A 21,508-nucleotide genomic window follows, 5' to 3' on the forward strand; every position below is an offset into this window, starting at 1 on the left:
ATGAAATCATTTTATATGCCTCTACTATAATGGCCCGGAGAATAACTCTCAAACTACAGGTCCCATAATGCAGCGCTTCAGCTGCCTTGCCGATGCAAGACTTTTTGGAAACATTACCGCATCAATCGAGTTAGCTGAAGCCTGACGAACGCAGCCGCTTTTAAAACCATCTACTGACAAACAACACGTCGGCCAGGAGAAAAACAAAACTGACAAGTGCATTAATATTGAGTCTTTAGTGTCAGGAAGCGGAGACGTGACGTCAGGGGACGAGCTTCTGTCTATCACGATGTAACGGAAGGCTAAACGGAGAAAAGCAGGGTGACATTTCGGTTGCGGTCCAATACGCGGATGCTAAACCCTCTCAAAGGCCAAGAGAAAAATTGATTCTGAAAACAAAAGCCTTTCATAACCGATGGGAGGCTGAATATATGTACTGACATTGCTGGTAAATATAAGTGTTAATGTGGCCTTAATTAATACAATTTAAAACAGCAATACGAGACAAAACATCAGGATCAGATGAAAAACCTGAAGCGTTAAAGAAGATTATGAACATCCAGCATATATTTTTCACCAAACAAAATCCCAAAGTAAAAAGGACAAATTAGATTTATATTTCCATTTTTTTTATGTTTTGAATTTGATCGTTTTGACAGATTTTTTTTTTATGGAGAGCAAAATATTTTAGGTTTTAAATTTTTAAGTTTGGGTTCAAATCCAGCTCCCGGCCTTACTGTGCGGAGTTTGTATGTTCTCCCCGTGCTTGCGTGGGTTTCCTCCGGGCACTCCGGTTTCCTCCCACATTCCAAAAACATGAATTTCAGGTGAATTGGCCGGTCCAAATTGTCCCTAGGTGTGAATGAGCGAATGAGTTGTCTGTCCCTGTGTGCCCTGCGATTGGCTGGTAACCAGTTCAGGATGTCCCCTGCCCACTGCCCGGAGATGGCTGGGATGGGCTCCAGCCCCCCCGCGACCCTACTGAGGATAAGCGGTGCAGCTGATGAGATGAGATGAGATGTTTAAGTTTGTTTAATTCTGAAATAATATTCCTGTCTTTTTTAATTTAAATTTATGTTTATAACAAAAGGTCAAGTTTTAGTTTATCCACCCGCGACCAACGCTGTGGTTTGATTTTTGGCACTCTGTGCAATTGACACCCCTACTTTAGTTTAATCAGCCTAAAGGGAAAAAAACGAAATACTGTAACCCGTTGTTCATCTTCATTTTCTCATTTTTACCTGCTGAAAAATTGTAGCCTAATCTATGAGAGCATTTTTAAGGCCAAGGCCACGCCCCTTACTATTTTACGGAAGCCACGCCTGGCACAGGTGAGGGAGCCTCGCAATGCATTGTGGTAGGAGATCCGCTCCTCGGTGTCTCACTTCTCGCATCCATGATTTTTTTTTTTTTATAAGAATGCGGTGGACGAAAATCCCGCGCGTTACATTGTGAAAGCTAACTAAGGCCATACTTTCACATTTTCGGAAACGGTGTGACTCTTTTGACACCCTTTTAGCGCGCACACGCGCACATTTTATGTTGGTTTGGGATGTAAGAGCGCGCGCATGAGATTGAGAAGAGTGAATCGACTGGATTGAGAAACTGCAACAAGAAGAGGGAGGTCATCATGGACCCCCTGGAATCGGGACAGAGGTTTAGCCTGAGAAAAGTGAGTAGAGTGACGTCACTACTGGGCCAACTGGTTTGACATGTGTACGCTGCACAGTTGACATGAATATAATTTAGTATAGTTTTACGACTGGTGCTTCTTGTGTATACAAATCGTGGTAATATACAAGCTGCGTTGGGCACGTTAATGACAAATAGTTATTAGTTACAGTTAATAGCAATCTTCCCTCTAATTTTCCACGGGTCTGAGCGTTCACACAATGTCGGTGAGCAGCGCTGGAAACAACAGTGAGCAACAGCAATCCCAAGTGTGGCAACTAAGTCATTATCAAACATGTCCAAAACTTGACATCACGTTACATTTTGCTGAGTTTTCGGCAATGCTAAATTATTTTTCTCTTTTGAGTGAATTGACTCATGTCCTATTGCAAAGGTTGTACGGCCTACAAACGTCGTTTGTTCTTACAATTCTTTCGCAAGATATCCATTTCTTTTTGTTCCCTGATATATTTTGTCGCATAATATTAACTTTTTTGGGCACTTATTTAGTCGGTTGTATGATACAGAACTATACTCAATCACATTTTTTAGTGGAAGTACAATGTTGGCAACAAGATTCACTTGATATAATTGGAAATTATTTGAATGCAACATAAACTTTTCCTTCTTTTTTCCGTGTTTTTTTTCCACTTTTTTAAAAATTCCTTTAAAAAAAAATCTAATTTGTTTATTTTTTCCAAGCTGTTACTTTTTCTTTTTGTTCTCTATTTACTGTTTTCCTACATTTCTTTCTTTTCTTTTTTTCTGTCTTTTTTTCTAAATTTTTCCTTTTTTCTCTTCCTTTTGTTTCTTTTTTTCTCAGCTTTTCACTACTTTTTCATTTTGGTATTTTTTTCTTTTTGTTCTATTCCCCCCTTCCTTTAAGTCATTTTGTGCATAATTTTTCATAATATTTGGTCATGTTGGGATTAAAGGAGCAAAAACAATCCGAAGAGCCGGTTCTTTTTAGTGAGGCGAGCCGAAGAAGCCGGTTCCCCGGCAAACTCTTCTAACTTTACTCAACTTCGTTCTCCTTCGACTCGACTTCAAAATACCGCATTTAGGACACAACGTCAGGGGAACCCATGTATTTTTACCTTCATGCACTGTAACTTTGACTTGAGTCACTTCTCAATCAGTAATTTTGAGCCCTCATTTTTGTGCGCTGGCTAGATTTTCTCGTGCGCTGAGAATGTGAGAGCAGTGCGCAATTGCGCATGCGCGTAGCTCAGAGGGAACACTGGTTACTAGTTACTTCATATAAAAAGTAATTGTGGTAACACTACCCCGCCCTTCTCCAGATAACTGACACCAAAAAGTAGCGTGTTCCTCCGAAAGTAACTATAGAGTTAAAAATTACAGTACACACTCACATAGAAGCTGACCCCCTCAAACTGCTTGAATAGCCACATAATGAAGTAGAAGAAAACATGTAAACCAAGGGTCTCCAAAGTGGTGCCCGTGGGCAGCAAACTGCCCACTGAGGACAGCTGAGGTGGCCGGGGACCTGGTCTGAAAATATCTCACCAGAGTATTTTGATTTTATTGTATTTTTTTCATGTGGTTGACAGAATCTATTCAACCCGAATTAACCTGGTAGTACAATAGTACCAACATAGTAATACCGGGATAAGATCCTATTTTAGAACATCATATCAAACTGGGTGTCTTTTGCTTAGTGACAAAAAAAAGGGTTGGGGACCCCTGATGTAAACCATTCTGTGGAAGCATTGATCCATTCCTATTTCTTGGCTTCTGCAATGTATTGGCTTTCAAATGAACACTTAGTCAAAACACCACGTATCTGCTTAGTTTCCGGGCTTTAAAGATTTCCTTCTCCATTTCCGGTTACTGTCCAAGACTTTTTCTTTTTTACTCCAGACATTGTGTATTGCAAAAATAATTTTACAAATAAAAAGACAAATATTCAGCACACGGTTACCATAAATATGCATTGATATCCTTTCAATTTTGTTGTTCCTGTATTACCCACGCCACCTTCCTCACACGCCGCCCACCATTTGCTACTGGGGACAACAAACCAAATATGCGCATATAAGCCATATGCGAGTAAATGTGGTAGTGAAAATCTCCATTAGGAAAAACCCTGCGTGCTTTTACTCTTGAACTTGCATGAGATGACACAACCACAAATGTATCCAATTGTACTCAGAAGAAAAATATAAACATGCCCACCTTCAGGTTGTGTGGTTGGCAAATAAGTGGTTGTATGTGATAGTGTAAGGGACATAAGTCTTTTCCCTATACAGTGGACACGGTGATTATTGATCTGCAAATAATAGTAATGACAGTTGAGTTAATAAAATTTATTAATGACACGTTACAGCAGGGGTGTCAAACTCAATTTACCTCGGGGGCCACAGGATAGAACAAACATTCCCTCGGGGGCCGGACTAGTAGATTAGAGAGAAAGAAAGAGAGAAAGAAATAAGACAAAGCGAAAGAGAGAAAAAGAGGGTGGGACAAAGAAAGAGAGAAAGGGAGAGAGAGAGAGAAAAAAAGAAAAAAGAGAGAGAGAACGTGAAACGTGAGAAACAAGAGATAAAGACAAATAATGAGAGAGGGGGAAAGAAAGAGAGAGAAAGAAAAATATCCAAAGAGAAATAGAAAGAGAGGAGAGAAAAAAGAAGGAGAGAAAGAGAGAATGGGAGAAGGAGAGAATGGGAAAGCAAGAGAGAGAGAAAGAGAGACAAGAGAGAGAGAGAAGGAAGAATGGAAGAGAGAGCAAAATAAGGTAAAAAGACAAAGAGAGAGAGAAAGAGACAAAGAGAAACAAAGAAAGAGACAAAGAGAGACACAGAAAGTGAAAGAGAGAGACAGCGAGAGAGAGAAAAAGGGAAGGGAAAAAGAGAGAGAGAGAGAGAGAGAGAGAAATACAAGTCCACCGTCTTTGTTCGAGGCACCTGGCTTTGGCAACATCAAGTGGACATATTTCAACCTACAGCTCGTTTTTCTCGTGCGCTTCACTGAGCGTTGTCTCGCGGGCCGGATTCAATCCCTTAGCGGGCCTGATCTGGCCCCCGGGCCGCATGTTTGACACCCCTGCGTTACAGTAATTGTTACAGAGAATAGTATTTGTGTTCCAGGAATGTGTTCCTACGCATTAGTCCCAACACTGTTTCTATACTAATATAATTTATACAATTTATCATACTATTGGTTGGAACTGTTTAATCTAGGCTTGAAACACACGTACAGTGTAGTCTACATCTTATGAACGACCTATATTTTGTTTTGACAATATCTGCATATTATGTTATTGCATTTTCCATTGCAGCCTGGTCATCATGGAAGGGGGATTACTTCATGTGCGGTACATTCTGAAAGTTTCCTCATGTTGAGGTTTTTGAGTTTTTCCTTGCCCTCATGTAGGTTTTAGAACAGGATGTGGTGTAATAATAGTCTGTGGTTTGCAATAATCTGTGGTTTGTGCAGCCCTTTGAGACACCTTGTGATTAAGGGCTATACAAATAAACATGACTTGACCTTACTTGACTACTTGTCGTTACAAAGAATAACAATGCATTAACAAAAAAAGTCTTTTGAACCGCAATTTTATCTGACTGCATCACCATGGCAACCTCCCAACAGGATCTTGACCTGGACGCAAACCTTCAGTTTCTGCCTGCCCCAGATGCCAAAAAGCTGGAAAAGAGGCCAAGGCGCCACAGGAAGCTTTTCATCGGACTCGGCCTTGTGGCGACTGCCGCCGCTCTTTCTCTGCTGACCGGAATGCTTGTGTGGCGCTTTCACCGTAAGCTACCTCTTATTGTCACTATTCCCAAAAAGAATGAGGCTAGGGTGAGGGGGATGGGAGAACATTACAGTATTAAAATTGCTGAATTGGCTCCCATTGCGTTTTTGTATCAATTTTAAGGTGGTTTTACTAGTTTTTAAATGTATTAAAAGTCTTGGGCCATTTTATGTGTCTGATTTGCTTTTATTATATCAGCCCTCTCAATCCCTGAGGTCCTCTGGCAGCGGCTTGTTGACAGTTTATCGGGTAAGTACCAAAACCTATGGTGAAGCAGCATTCAGCCACTTTGGTCCTCGCCTCTGGAACAGTCTGCCGGAGGACATCAGGTCTGCAAGGACCCTTGACATTTTTAAGAGTAGGCTTCATACCATCTTTTTTTAATATGGCTTTTATTTGATTTTTTTTATTTAGTTTGATTTGTTTTACTTCTGATCTCTTACCGTCTTATATTTTACTATCTATTTCACATTTTTATGTCTTAGTTCTGTATTTGTTTTTCAATAATTGCAGTCTCTCTTCATGTGGGACTGAGAGGCCTCTGCACTGGTAGGGTGTGGATTGATGGCTGAAAATCTCTTCCATCAGCTCCAATCCCCATCAGTGTGGATGAGCCTTCCTCAGGTCCCTTTCCTTACATGTTTAGTCTGTGCCTTGCCTTAATGGTATTTATTTTATTATTTTATTTTTATCTTTTGTCTTAATTTTGTTTTAACCCATGTCTTTGTGTTTGTGTATTTGGTGTTTTGGGTTATTGGGTGTCAGAAAAAGGAGGATTTGAAAAAAAAAAGGGGATTTATTTCTTATTGTACGCATAATGTTTTTATACAGCACTGGGATTTTAATTCATTGCCGGTAAAGTGCCTCACAAATAAAGCTTGATTTGCAATTTGATAATATTATAATAATAAGAAGAATAATTATTATTATAGTTATTTCAGCTGGGATTAACTTCAGCGCCCCCGTGTCAAGTGATTGAATGAATTTTCCACAAAAGACAAACCCAAGATTTATTATAAGCCTAACAATGCATTCATTTTTATGCCGCCAGTACATCGTGATGCGGCTGTGCCGCGTATCTATGTGGGTTCCATGTCCATAGCCAACCAACGCTTCCTTCCGGCCTATGAGGACCCTGAAAGCAAGGCCTTTGTCAAGATGGCTTCTCTTGTCAGCCATCAGGTGAGTGGCCATTAAGCATCATGAAGAGGTTAGCTTCAGCTAACACTAAGGTTTATTTCCCAGCTCAAAGTGATCTACAATGCGAACGCCACGCTGCGCAAATATTTTCAGCGCTCATCTGTGGATGCCTTCAGGTGAGTCACATGAAAATGTGTTTTCTGTTCAATGGACAGTGTATATTATTTGACCACTAGGTGTTGCTGTATGGTATAGTGCAGAATTCGGGAACTTTTTTTAACCCAAATATATGGATTTTTGTTTTTATTTTTTGTTTTTTAGAGAGAGCCGCACCATATATATTAAACAAAATTCAACAAAACCGCACAACCCGGACGAAAGCTCATTTTTTATTTCACTGTGTGAAGTTTAAGGATTTGATCAAATTTATGAAATAATAATATAGACAGCCTGTGTCCAATAAAAAAAAACATACCACTTCAAACTTGTCACCCTCCCGCTCTTACTTAAGACCTTTGAGGCTCATTTTAACTGTATTTTTTTTTTGTCAATAATGGTTTCAAAACCAGGTGTGAGCATTTCTTTTGTAAAATTGTCGCAAAATACTACAAAGGAAAAGTTTATGGATATGTTTCCATTCAGCGCAGAGGGCGCATGCGAGAGCGAGGGGAGAGAGCTTTGTGTGCAGCGATCCACCTAACCCTACCGCTCACCCAATCCTTTTGGTTGATTACAGTTTGTTCAGTGGGTTTTAATCATAAAGTGTCTTAACAGTGAACATAGATATCTTAATGATATTCCATATAAAGGATTCATTAGAGACGTACAGCAAAAACAGGGTATGTTAGTGTAACACAGTGACTGTAAACTGGATTTAATACTGTCCCATAAATATATACTGGACCGATCCTTTAATGGCCTGCGGTGCGCCGTCTTTGAATATAATAAAATAGAATCACTTTTGTGACATATTATCTCCGAGCCATATGTACTCATAAAAAGTGCCATATCTGGCTTACAGGCCATAAGTAGTGCACCCAAAGAGGATTTTTTAAAAGCACAAGGAATAACACAAAATTCAGAGACTCAAATCGGCTAAACCTCACCTTTTATCTTCTCATTTTTCCCCAGCTTTTTGCTAAGTTTTTGTTTTTCGGGTACCTGTAGCAGAAAGATGGCAGCTATGTCAGCACCTTCTAGGTGAGGTCCATGTTATGTAAAATAATAACAATCTTTGTCCTGCACAGCGATGGCGGTGGTGATTCCTTGACTGCGTACTACAGATCTGAGTTCGGCGTCCCCGCGCCCAAGCAGGCGTCCCTAGACATCGCCATCCAGTCACTACAAACTGCGAAGGAAAGTCATCAAAGTCGGCGGGGGAGGCTGCTACTCAGGCCCCAGCAAGCACTCGACTTGAACACCATCGTCACGCGAGGTCCGCTCTTACGCACTGCTGGAGACATACAACCTAAAAGCTGAGACGTCCACATTAAACATTATCCTCTTTTTGTGCAGTTATTGATCCACGAATGACATTATCATCCTTAGTGGGTAAGAATTTGTATGTATATCCATATACAGTGACTTCTTTACATACAAGCTGCTCTAGTTACGAGGAAGTGCTGAGACCGCTCACTGCCAGCATCAGCTTTTCCCAGTTAGCTCATGCCTTTCTCACCATACAGACCCTATCCCGAGCTCTTGTGTGCTTACGTATCATTAAAAGTTTCTAATGCTCCCTCACTCCTCCACCACCATGAATCCACCTGTGTTAGCAACTGCCTTCCATTGTAAATGCTTATGATAAACGTGCATTCTATTTTGTTAATATCATTTTTTTATCTTGTATGAAGCCTCCTCTTAAAAATGTCAAGGGTCCTTGCAGACTTGATGTCCTCCGGCAGACTGTTCCAGAGGCGAGGACCAAAGTGGCTGAACTCTGCTTCACCATAAGTTTTGGTCCTCACCCTAGAATGTGTTTTTAGTGATCAGGAAGTTCGGACCGATTAATTGGTTTTCAGTTATTTCAATCCATCCGTCTATTATCTGCGCAGCATATACTCACTAGGGTCGCGGGGTGCTGGAGCCCATCCCAGCTATCTTCAGTTAGCAGGGGACTGCCTGAACTGTTTGCCTGCCAGTCGCAGGGCACATGAAGACACACAATTCACTCGCTCATTCACACCTTGAGAGAATTTGGGCTGGCCAATTAACCTGCCATGCATGTTTTTGGAATGTGTGAGGAAACCAGAGTGCCTCGAGGCAACCCACGCTGACACGGGCAGAACATGCAAACTCTGCACAGCGAGGCCGCAGTAGCTGGAATTAAACCCTGTAGCTCCGCACCGTGGGCCTGCGCGCTAACCACCCTGCCCTGTTTTTAAGTTATTTCTTATGGGGTAAATTAGTTTGAGTAGAAACTTAGATACAGTTTGTCACAAAAGTGAGTACACCCATCCCATTTCTGAAGAGACTCAGTTATAAGATTTAATGGAACAACACTGAAGAAACATCGTATGGCACAATGAAAAAAGGGTCTGTGTAAAGCTTTTATAGCAGAGTAAATTTATTTTTCTCCCTAAAAAACTCAAAATATAGCCATCAATAACTTGACCCCTGGCAACACAAGTACACCCCAAATGCACTACACCCCTATTGGTCCAAACAAAGCACTGCTTGTCATTTTCCCTCCAAAATACCATGTGACTTGTTACTCTTGCTCGGTCTCAGGTATGAATAGGGAGCAAGTGTGTTCAGTGGCAGTAGCTCATCAGGTAAAAGCGCTCGTCTTGGGATTGACAGGTTCAATTCCTGGCCCTCCATGTTATATGTCTTTGGGCAAGACACTGAATCTCTAATGCCCCAATGAGCAGGTAGTTACCTTGCATGGCTGATGATCCTATTGGTTTGTTAGTTTGTGTAAAAGGGAAAGTGTAAAGCACATTGTAAAGCAATCGGAGGTCTTCAATGACTTGAAAAGCGCTATAGAAATGCAGACCATCATCAATTTGAAGTACACTCTGAAACTCCCAACATGGCACACCATGGCAAGCAACTCTCAGGGGACCTTAAAAAATAAAATAGTGGCACTATGTAAGTCTGCCCAGGGCTACAAGATGACCGCTAATACCCCGAAGTTGAGTTGCAGTACAATGGCCAAGATCATCCAGCGTATTAAAAAATCAGGATACACTCACATCAGGGCTTGTGTTGGATTTCCAAAGAAGCTGAGTGAACATGCACAGCGTCACATCCAAATGCTATCTAGTGCATAGATTGAAGAAGGTGGGCGTCAGCCTGGAAGTACTCAGTACTTCAGGGTGTTTTCACTTTTTTTGCAAAGGGGTTTAGTTATTGTCCGCTATGAGTTTTTTGACTTTTAAAATAAATTCACCCTGCTATTATAGCTGTACACAGACCTTTCATTGTGTCAAAGCAATGTTTCTTTCAGTGTTGTTCTACTAAACACTTGAATTAAATCTCTGCAGAAATATGAGGGGTGGACTCACTTTTCTGACCTACTGTATCAGCTTGACCTGGGAACAATTAATCGTATGTAGATGCGCCACTGTATACATAATTGAACTGACAAATTTGATGTAAATAACAAAATACAAACCTGCTGCTTTACAGTCAAAAAGTCCTATAACGTGCATGTTGGAGAGGGTGGAATCATTCACTCTCCTGGCTTCCCTGATTCTTCGTACCCGTCCAACGCTTACCTGCAATGGCGTTTGCGAGCTGACCCTGCCCACCGCGTGCGACTAGATTTCCAAAAGATGATCCTGGAGGAGGACTGCCAACGCGACTTTGTCAAGATTTATGATTCGCTTGCACCCATCGAGAAGAACGCCATGGCAGAGTGAGGCTTTGCATCGCAAATGTCAATGTCAAGGCCCACAAGCGAGATGTGGCCTTTGTTAAGGTTTTCTGTGCCCCCTGAAATAATTTCTATGTTATTGTATCATTCACTAAGAAATCATTGCATTTTTTTTCACTGTACAAAACGTTTGAATGGTTAATTGATTTTTGCACTTTATTGCTTTTCAATCCAATATTATAATAACGATAGAAAATGGCTATTATTTTTTTATCTCTCTTTGGTAAAAAATAAACCTTTGGCTACTGATGGTTCCTGAATAATAGCAGCTAGTGTCACTGAAGCCGCTGCTAGCATCAATCTTCTCAAAAAAATAAAAAAAATAAAAACATTTAAAATGAAGGTATACAATAAACAGCAAAAATAATTATTTTAAGTCGTAAGAACATATTTAGGTATAGTGTTTCACTGTTAGCTTTAGTATCTGTGCTGTCATCACTTTAGGGGTCACTAGGTGCAATCAGCACAATATAAACAACTATCAGCTGACATCACAGGCACTGTCACTATCTGGATTAGCATTAGCATTGACATTGCTCAATTTAAACATTGAAAAATTGAAAATTAATACAGTGTGAAAAAATTCCTCAAAAAACATTTTAAGTATTATTTTTCTTTAATTTTTAGCTATCGTAGGCCTGAACTGAGCACATATTTTGCTTTAGCAGTTAGCTGTTAGCGTTAATATTGCTTAATCAAATTCCTTTTTTTCTAAAGCACTATTCTGACAAAAAATTGACACTCAAAGTACTTAAAAACATTCAGAGTACAATAAGATAACAAAATCCCCTCCTTTATTCCAGCACAAGAACCCAAAACATGTAACACACACAGACACACACAATACTTAAAAATACAATAAAAACAAACAAAAAATCATTATCTGCACCGCTTATCCTCAGTAGGGTCGCGGAGAGCTGTAGATATAAAATAGGATTATGGTAAGGCACATACTAACCATGTGAAGAAAGGGACCTGAGGGAGGCTTATCCACGCTGATAGGGATGGCAGCAGATGGATTCAGAATTTTCAGCCATTGAACCCCACCCTACCAGTGTGACCTCCCACTCCCCAAACGGGGAAACACTAAAAAAATACAAATAAAAAAACAACTGCAGAAAAAAAACACATTAATGTGAAGTGAAAAGTCAAGAATGTTTCAGTAAAATGTCAGATGTTAAACAAGTCACACTAAATAAAAGTGATCAATTAAAACCCATATTAAAAGATTGGTCTCTAAACTCCTCTTAAAAATATCAAAAGTTCCCACACATCTAATGTCTTCCGGCAGACTGTTCCGTTGGCTTTGGTCCTCACCCAAGGAACAGCTATCTCTGGTTAAGAGGTCACTAGCTGTGACAAGCACGTTTGCAACTATCATTAGCAACTTATTTTATTTTCAAGAATCAATTAGTCCGGCCCTCGGCTTGTCATCAAATTCTTTATTTGGCCCTTCATCCATAAGCACTGATCTACATCTTCACCTGGTCCTATTTTTCTGCCTGAACACGGAGTGTTTGTATTTTGTTTCCAGACATTGCGGCATAGCTCACCGTCAACTGTCTTTTGTGTCATCGGGCAATGTCATGTTGTTGACGTTGGTCACCGACCAGGAGAAGAACTTTCCGGGCTTTGTAGCCAACTTTTCGCAGGTCTCTCAGGTGCCTCCTGGTGAGTACAAGATAGTATTTTCTTCTGTTCGGTATAATTGGAATTACATTTAACAGCCATGCCGTTATCAGAATGTGGAGGAACTCTGAGGGGTGACAAGGGAGTCTTTTACTCGCCGTATTTCCCTTCCAGCTATCCACCTCAGATTTCCTGTGTGTGGAACATCCAGGCCAGTATTTAATTTGTTTTCAGTTTCACTCATTTATTTATTCCTTTCAGACAATTACATTCCTTGTGAGCAAATGTAAATATAACACCAATCATAACAGAATGCCTGAAAGGGAAAGAAAGGCAGAACACTTATTAAATCCTACTCCTTACCTCATACACACAAAAGCCAAAGCAATTTTCTGCAACCCCCGTAACACTAACATTCACAGCATGTGCGAAACGAGCTGTACAGTTCAAAATCAATTCATAGACAAGAAATAATGATTGTAACAAAGGTTGTAACAAAGAAACAAAATCCCAACTGATACTACAAGTAACAGACGTATAATAAACATATATATATATATATATATGTGTGTGTGTGTGTGTGTGTAATTTCACCAGGAATTCAATTACAACATGGCAAGAGAACAGAAATACATTAGAGACACCATTAGAACCCTTGCTGTGCATATTGAGACCAGACCCATTGTTTGTACAGTAGTTTAAACCTGTGAATATTTTTCAATTGTTTAAGTTGTAGACTCTGTTCGAGAGTTTCACACCATGTACAGACAGGCTCGGGAGGCAGGTCCAACTCAGCCACCGGCTTTACGCGGGAAACGCGGAACGTCGGATGAAACCTCAGCCACAGACAGCAGCTAGGTTGACCATGCGCTCCACCTCGTAGGGTATTCACAAACTGAGGCACCAGCTTCTTGTCCTCCACCTGGATCAGGAGGTCCTTGGTCGATAACCAGACCCGCTGCCCAGGCTAGTAGCGCAGTGCGGGAGCACAGCGGCGGTCTGCTTGCTGATAGGAGCGTACAGATGGACAAAGAGGGACGCACTTCCCTGTCGCCAGACGCTCCGGCATCACCACAGATGGACACACACAGATGGCATTGCCACTTCCGTCTCCTGGTAGTCAATGAACTAGGGCTGGAATCCAATGGCTGACAAGAAAGGAGAAACCCCCGTCAACGAGCTCGGGATACTCCACCCAGGGGAGAAAGGTGCATCAGGTGGAGGGATGACGTGCAGCCACACAGCAGAGGGCATTTCCAAAGGTCTGCTTCATCCTCTCTGTTTGCCTGAGTAGTATTCTGAAAATAGGCTCATGGAGGGTCCAAGGGCTGCGCAAAAACGCTCGCCAGACTTTTGATGTGAACTTCGGTCCCGTGTCTAAAACAGTGTCTATCAAGATCCCGTGAAGTTGGAACACGTGTCAAACCAGGAGGTCCCCTGTCTCTGCGGCCGAAGGGAGTTTCTGGTGGGGGACAAAGTCGACCGACCAGGAGAACCGGTAGATAATGGTCAGTTTGGCGTTGTTACCCTCCGAAGGCGAAAGTCCTGTCACAAAGTCCGAGGCGATATGGGACCAGGGCCACCAGTGGACAGGTCTAGACCAAAAACGGAACTGCTGCTCCTCCTAACGATGGCGCCTCTTCTGGAGGGCTGACAGAAGTTACCAGTTGCGTACGTTGTAATTTACTTCTGCAGGAGACAGGCGTCTGCTGAAGTTAGCGAAAGGGGTGGTAGTTTTAATTCACAATTTTTACTGAGTTTTAACCAGTTCTCCATACAAAAATAAAATAAAAATCCCCCCCCCAAACAAACCAAAAGACAGACAGGCAAAAGAACAGTTCATCATGTGGTAAAAAATAAAGAAAAGAAGAAACCATACACTTAAAAAGGGTTGTGGTGTTATGCACTTACAGGTTGTGGATATGTTCTCTGCCTCTTCCCATGTTCCCATGACCCCTTTGATTCTGGGTGCAGCTCTGATCAGTGTGTACATATGTACATACATACATCTATATATATATATATATATATATATATATATATATACCCCGCGACCCTACCGAGGATAAGTGGTGCAGCTGATGAGATGTGATATATGTGCGTGTATTTATCTGTATTTAAGATAATTTTTTAGAAACATGTCTGCCAAATAAATCGTGTTTGAATTGGTTTACATGAAAATCTTAATTGTGATTTTTCTCCAGGTGTCAAAGGGCAAGTTAGTCAAAGTCAAATTCAGCAAGTTCTACGTTGGAAATGACTCCAACGACTGTTCACAGGATTATGTGGAAGTCAACAACCGCAGGTTTTTTGCTTTTTGTCATTGTCCAGTCTATATAGTATATATAATATCCAGTATACATGTCACATATAACCTCTAAATCAGTCTTTCTTCCTTTTTTGAGCCAAGGCACACGTTTTTTCATTTCAAAAATCTAAAAAGACACCTTTCTTTGAAAATGTTTAAAAATAATTCCCTGCAAGAGTTATGTGTTTTTTAAAAGCTTAAATGATCATTTTGTTTTCATTTACAGTATTCTGTTTTCTTATAATTTGCTGTCATGGTGGCAGATGAGGTTAAACAGGTTCTTTATTTTGGTTTATGTAATTTAGGATTTTACAATATTTTAAAGCCTTTTTGGAGTTTGACATTATTTTTATCCCGTTTTTTTTTAAATAATAACAAAAGCAATACTTTACATTAGAAAAAATGATTTGCCAGAGAAACAATGTTTTTTTTTAAACAATGTTATAACTTTTACTGTTTTTTTTTGTTCAAATAGTTTCATTTTCTCTTAACTCCAGTAAATCAAGCAAGACAGAGGACTTACATTGAACAAGTTGGAAACATTGGGGTTTCCATTGAAATATATTATGCACATATGCCATTACCTACCCAAACAACACACTCAGCCACACATTCACTACATCCAGAAAATGTACAAGAAACAAGAAATGGGGGTTAGAGGTTAAGTAATAACATGTCAATTCAATAAGTAATAACAGTGATCCTCAATTTCATAATGATAATAGTAATGACAAGAAAAATAAGAAAAAATATATCTATATTAATAATGAAATAAGAAAAAAAGGGGATACTGATCTTTTTGATCAAACTGCTGGGTATCTATGTGTGATAAAAAGGGTTGTCAGGTCTGGTAGAAGCCCTGTAGGTAACTTTTAAAAGGGAATCGGATTTTCTCAAGCAATATCTTCTTCTGTGGTATGTTGGAGGGGATGTATGCGTCCATTTAAAGAGGATGAGTCTCCTCGCATGTAGGTTTAAATGGTAATTATAGTTTGCGATGGTTCAGAATGGTGTGGCGGTGGCGGGTTTCTGAAAAGGGCAATGAGTGTATTTGGGTCAATTGATAAATTGAACACCTTACTCAATCATTTACAAAATTGAAAACCAAAAACCATTAAGTTGGGGACAGGAAAAAACATATGTAGGTAATTGGCCTGTGACTGTTTACATTTGTTGTAAGAGTTTTTGCTAGTTTTGCGTAGGTGAGACGGCTTTTGTGCTGGATATTACATTGCAGGAGTCGGTGTCTTGCACAAGTAGATGAAGAGTGTACAAGATTTTGTATGTGGTCCCACTGCTTATGAGAAATTTTGATTTGAGGCTTTAAAGAATTGAGTGAGGTTGGTTTGAATTTAAAAATACAAATGTAAAATTTCAGGATTAGGGATGAATCTCTTGTATCTAGTAGTGATAATAAGGAGTTCAACAGGATCTATGGAGGTTGGTTTGGGAAGTGAGAAAATTGGTTTGGGATAAAATACAGAGTCTGAAAGTAATAAAATATTTGAGAGCAAAGGGGGTCTGAACTTTTCTGAGAGGATAGTAAATGAGGGAAATACACCATCAATACAGTATACATATTGTCAAGGGTATTCAGGCCACAGTTTGACCATGATTCCAAAGTCCAATCAGAAAGGATAGTAGGAATGAGTAATTTCTGTAGGCAGAGGCTAGATTAAACCCAGAGTGAAAATGGCGACGCATTTGTGCCCTTTTCATGCTGTCTGGGTAAAATTATCTGCAAGATTTGTACTTTTTTTGTCTTTATTTCAATAATTTCCGGTGCAATCTCAAAACGATTCATCAATTAAATAGGGTATTAAATATATTCCCTGTTTTACCTCATATACAGAAAATTAGTATATAAAAAGAAAAAAAAGTTATTTGCTGCCACCTACTGATATGGATGAATGTTACGGTTACTCAGCCGTTCAGTGGAAGGGAGCAAAAATACAGAACAATGGCTGGCCTTATTGCAAAAATACAATTAAACAATATCCTGGGTTTCCCGGCACACCAGTGTGCCCCACCAGACAGATTGAAAAACAGTTCTAAAGCAACATATTAGCATAATATTTAACGGTTCAAGCACATCTAATGAGGCACATGCACACTAGAGTGAATAAATCATGCAACTTTAAGTCATCCTATATGCATCGCAGGCTATGCGGTGCCAAAGCGGAAAGAACAACAGTGGCCAGCAGAAGCAACCTGATGACTGTCAAGTTCAACTCGGACTGGTCGTATGTGGACCAGGGTTTCTTGGCCGTCTATGAGGCCGTCGACGTCACTGACTGTTAAGTCTTTTTGCTGTCATGCAAAATAGTGCATTCATAAAATTATATTTATTGATTACGTTGATTTGTATAATGAACCTTTTTTGTCAAATTGAGCCATTCATGTTAAAATCAGGCATTTGATTTGACTTGTATTTACTTCTGATAATTTTGTTGTGTTTCCTTTTGGAGCAGCTTGCCCTGGAAGGTTTCTCTGCACCAATGACTTATGCGTGGATTCCCATTTACGCTGTGACGGTGTGGATGACTGTGGAGATGCCAGTGATGAAGAAGACTGCAGTAGGTTCCCGTTTAAGTACTCAGATTTAAAAATCACTATGGAAAAAAGTATACAGTGCCGTGAAAACATATTTGCCCACTTCCTGAATTCTGTTTATCACTCACAAAGGTTTTAGATCATCAAACTAATTTTAATATCACAAAGAGAAAACCCAAGGTGAAACAAAATGCAGTTTTGAAATGTTGATTCCGTTTATCAAGCCACAAAAAAATCCAGGCCTATCTGGCCCCATGCAAAAAAAGGTATCGCTCCCAAAGGTGTTCCGACTCGCTATTAGGTTCAGGGGGCAATTACTTTTTCACATAGGGACGGATATGTTTTGATTTTTTTTTTGTGCCATAATAGATGGAATCAACTTTTCAAAACTGCAATTTGTATTTCCTTGGCCTGTCTCTGCATGATATTAAGATTGGTTTGATGATCTGAAAGCTTTGAGAGTGATATGCAAAAAACACAGAAACCAGGAAGGGGGCAAACACTTTTTCACGGCACTGTATCAATGACAACTGATTCCAATCATGTTAACTTTACGCAGCTAATCAAAATTCAAAATTGATAATTAAAAGGTGCAAACTAATTAACGTGACTCTGATCTCGGATTTTCATTTATCTTTGATTTTGTCCAAGAGATCAGAGAATTACTTCACTCTGCTGCCTTTCTCTTTGCTTTTAAGGCCTATTTTTGAGGCATTATTCTACAGTTACTAACTAAATAGACAAGATTGTAACTAAAGTGAGCAAAGGTATAAGAACAAACAAGGCTGAATCTTGTCATTTTAAAAAGGCAATTCTTTACCTTTACAAGCAACTGATAATGCAATACCCTAACCTCTCCTAACAAACTTGGCACATTGAGAGAAAATTTTGCGTACTTTACGTGTACATGTACTTTTTTCACTATTTTGTTGAGTAAAAAAGAGTGCTTTTTTAAATTTGTGGAATGTAAACAATATAAATTGGTTCATAACTCTAACCCCCTACCATTTTAACCCCCAACCGACTCTAACCCCTGACACTTACCCATCCCTCACTCCAACCACAACTCTGCAACCCGAACCCTGTAACCATGAAGCCTAACGCATTTTCCGTTAAATTATTTAATCAAAAGGGGCTTATCACCAAACTTTAATAGATAATAAAACGGAGGAAGCTGGAAAAGTATACAAAGTTTCAAATCTCTAGCGCATTCCTCTCTGAGTTTTTTTTTACTGTTTTTGTGGATCAGGCGCTTCTGATCCTTGATGATCATCACTTATACCTAAGACTAAACTCCAACCAAAACCCTAACCAAAACCAAATTTGTAACATTTTCTGTGAAAGGGGTAAGATTTGTTTTACTAATATGTCGGGATTCCTAAAAAAAACTTAGGACTTTTTGGACAGATGCCAGAGAGGCAAAAGCACTATCCATGGGTTTATGGGGGTGCTCAAGCACACCCAAATTCTACCTAAGCAACCCCAAAAATTCTAACACTTTTGAAATTCTTATCAATAAAGGACATATGATGAAAAACGCTAGCTTAAAAAAAAGGAAAGCATAGCAAAAATGTGAACAACACAGCGTCAGAAATTCTCCTTTGTCTTAAAACGGTTCAGTCCATTTGACAACACCGCTAGAACAGAGTTAACACACACACGGAAAAGCATCATTTGAACAGTGGACTGAGTTAAAAACATCCCACCCAGAATAAAAAAGATGTATTCTGATAATTATGTATCTTCTACTCATCGGTTTAACACATTATCATCACACTTTGATGGATATTCTATAAACGATTTACTCTTTAAAAAAGTTATGGATTGATACCGATTTTGATCTTGTTGGTAATAAAAAAGTTTGTGTTTGAGAACACTTAGGTAGATTATTTATTTAGTGTTTATTAATTATTTAATTGATTGAATTTATATTTTTAATGACTGAAATATTTTTGTAGTCTGTAAAAGTCTTTGGTCGGTGTAGCCCTTTGAGACTTCTTGTGATTAAGGGCTATACAAATAAACATGACTTGAGTTGTTGGTGGAAAGGGAAAGAGATAAGACACCAAAACTCTGAACCTAAAATCACCTCTGGCTCTTGCACCACTCAGTGTTTGGTCCTGATTCTTGCTATCAATACTTGACCCACCCTCATGCATTATGATGTGTATGAAAGCAACCCCTATTTGCGTGTGTCATTGCATTTAAAAAAATAAACCCTACCCAAAAATATAGTCTGGGACATAATCATTGATTATGTGGTATTCCTTTTCTGAAATTTGACTGACTTTGTCTACTTTGTCAGGCAGCTGCAAGCCCAACGTATTCCGCTGTAAGAACGGTCAGTGTCTCTCGCAGACGAGGGTGTGTGATGGCAAAGAGGACTGCACTGATCGATCTGACGAGTTCAAATGTGAAAAATGTGCGAAGGAACCTGCTTCTGCTAGTCGTTTGTGACAAATACACTTTTCTATGGAAATTAAACAGTCAAAAATAAAGATAAACACCAGACAGGACAGAACATAATTGTGTCCACCGCTAACATGTGCTTGTGATGTCCCACAGCGGTCGCCTTGACGACATGTCCTGACTCCACCTTTCGATGCAGAAACGGACAGTGTCTGGACAAAGTCAACCCTGAATGTGATGGCGAGGAAGACTGCGAGGACACATCAGATGAGGAAGCCTGCCGTACGTCAATTTTACACGTGCGCACAACATTAAAACCAGTTTTAATGTTGTCTTTTCAATGCAAATAAGTCCACAATAATTTGAAGTAGTTAACCTTTGTGATTTATCTTGATTGCAAGTCAGTTTGACTCCGAACCCAACGACATGGTATTAATCTTTATTTCATCCATCCTTTTTTTTTGCCACTTTCCTCATTTGGGTAATTGGCAAGCTGGAGCCTATCCCAGTCTTTGGGGTGTTGTAAGCATTCCTTTAATAGATTAAATCATAGTTTTCTCAATTTATTACCCTGTATATAATTCAATGCATCCCTAATGTAGAATTTTACACTCTAATATAGTTAATGGGGCCCCATGACTCTGATGAGGATAAGTGGTGCAGAAAATGGATGGATAGTTGCAGCCTGCAGCATATTCAATGGTCTATATATACTGTACTAAATTTACTTTATATTTAAATTTTCAAAGTACAAATATTTATAAGATATTCAAATGTAACCTAATTGAGTAATAGCCAGAACATCTGCAACGTACTACATAATAAACCTGGCGCATTTGGAGAACAGATTCACCTTGCTATCTATTTACCTGGCAAGTGACTAATTGATGATTGACAATTACTGTATTTTCACAACCATAAGGACCACTGAACTAAAAAAAGGGAACAGTCTCGGGGTCATTTGCCAATGCTGTATTTAACACACACATAAGGCGCACCTTATAATGAGGTACAGCGTTATATACAATTAGCGTGCCCAGAATGCTTCCTTCAATGTTTTCATAGTGTCCTCAATCATGTCTGTCTTAACAAAACACACACAAACAAGCATACAGATGTGCTTTATTAATAATTAGAGCGGGTGCAATACTATGTCCACATTAAAACAAAAACACGCACTCACACAAGAATACCAGTGTGCATATTTAATAATAGAGCGGGATCAAAACTGTTGGACTTTATTTAAGTCGTAATTTATCTTTCAATCATCAATAGGCGTGGGCATGGCCATGATAAAACAAGCACCAAAATAAAGTGAAGACATTTTTGTCTACCGTTATTCATAGCAAACAAATGCACTGATGTTTTCATGGACAGACTGAGGAGGTCATTTCTCCCTCATGCCATGAAGCTCTTTAACTCCACCCGGGGGAGTAAAAGCCCACATTAAACCCTAACCCCACATTTGCATATTACCCTATTTTTATTACAGTGTCGATTTTTGGAACACTATTTAAATGCTCTTTATTAACACGTTATATTGGGCATTTTTGTATCCTATATCTCTAATTTTATTTTTTAACACAAGGATACTGCTGGAAATGTGAATATCCCTACAGGGATGAATCAAGTATCTATCTATCATGGTCTGATTCAAAATAGAACATCAGTGCCAAATGACCATGAAACATGCCTAATTCACTTTCTTGACTTTTCTGACGCTTAAAGATTGCGTCAGGTGTACTTACGGCTTGAGAAGGGCACGCATTGCGGCACAGTTTGATGGTGTTATGTAGAACAAACTACAATGTTCGCTGTTCTTTAATGTATAATCAATGTCCATACTTCCCCCTTAACATTCCCATTGTGTCTTCTACTCCATCTACACACACACACACACCCAGGGCACTATAAGGTGCACGACACATTTTGAAGAAAATCGTATACTTTTATGTGCGCCTTACAGCTGTGAAAATCTGGTCATTTCCACAGCTCAACAGTAAATATTCACAAATATCCATTGTCTTCGATGAAAAAAATTACTGTATCTTTACATTGAAAAATTATTAAACATTTTGCTGATATTGGAATGAACACTTGTCACATTTTTCTTCAATACTCTAAGTGAGTAGGTGTTATTTAA

The 21,508-nt window shown here is 39.5% G+C and overlaps 1 protein-coding gene across 1 annotated transcript in view; it reads left to right on the forward strand.

Annotated features, from left to right (window-relative positions):
• The first annotated feature begins 1,345 nt into the window (after positions 1–1,345).
• The window catches only part of LOC148369105 (suppressor of tumorigenicity 14 protein homolog), a 28,484-nt gene continuing 8,321 nt past the window's right edge, over positions 1,346–21,508 (forward strand). Inside the window, exons 1-14 of the mRNA XM_088331029.1 lie at positions 1,346–1,672; positions 5,284–5,446; positions 6,498–6,628; positions 6,692–6,762; positions 7,834–8,021; positions 8,102–8,137; positions 10,220–10,448; positions 12,001–12,137; positions 12,209–12,306; positions 14,300–14,400; positions 16,566–16,699; positions 16,875–16,979; positions 19,262–19,378; positions 19,522–19,647. Coding sequence (XP_088187155.1) covers positions 1,631–1,672; positions 5,284–5,446; positions 6,498–6,628; positions 6,692–6,762; positions 7,834–8,021; positions 8,102–8,137; positions 10,220–10,448; positions 12,001–12,137; positions 12,209–12,306; positions 14,300–14,400; positions 16,566–16,699; positions 16,875–16,979; positions 19,262–19,378; positions 19,522–19,647 — 1,678 coding nt within the window. The 5' untranslated portion in view covers positions 1,346–1,630. The remainder of the gene's footprint in view (positions 1,673–5,283; positions 5,447–6,497; positions 6,629–6,691; positions 6,763–7,833; positions 8,022–8,101; positions 8,138–10,219; positions 10,449–12,000; positions 12,138–12,208; positions 12,307–14,299; positions 14,401–16,565; positions 16,700–16,874; positions 16,980–19,261; positions 19,379–19,521; positions 19,648–21,508) is intronic.

The sequence above is a fragment of the Urocampus carinirostris genome, chromosome 3, assembly GCF_059441175.1.
Source record: "Urocampus carinirostris isolate Australia breed hairy pipefish chromosome 3, RoL_Ucar_1.0, whole genome shotgun sequence".
NCBI lineage: Eukaryota > Metazoa > Chordata > Actinopteri > Syngnathiformes > Syngnathidae > Urocampus > Urocampus carinirostris.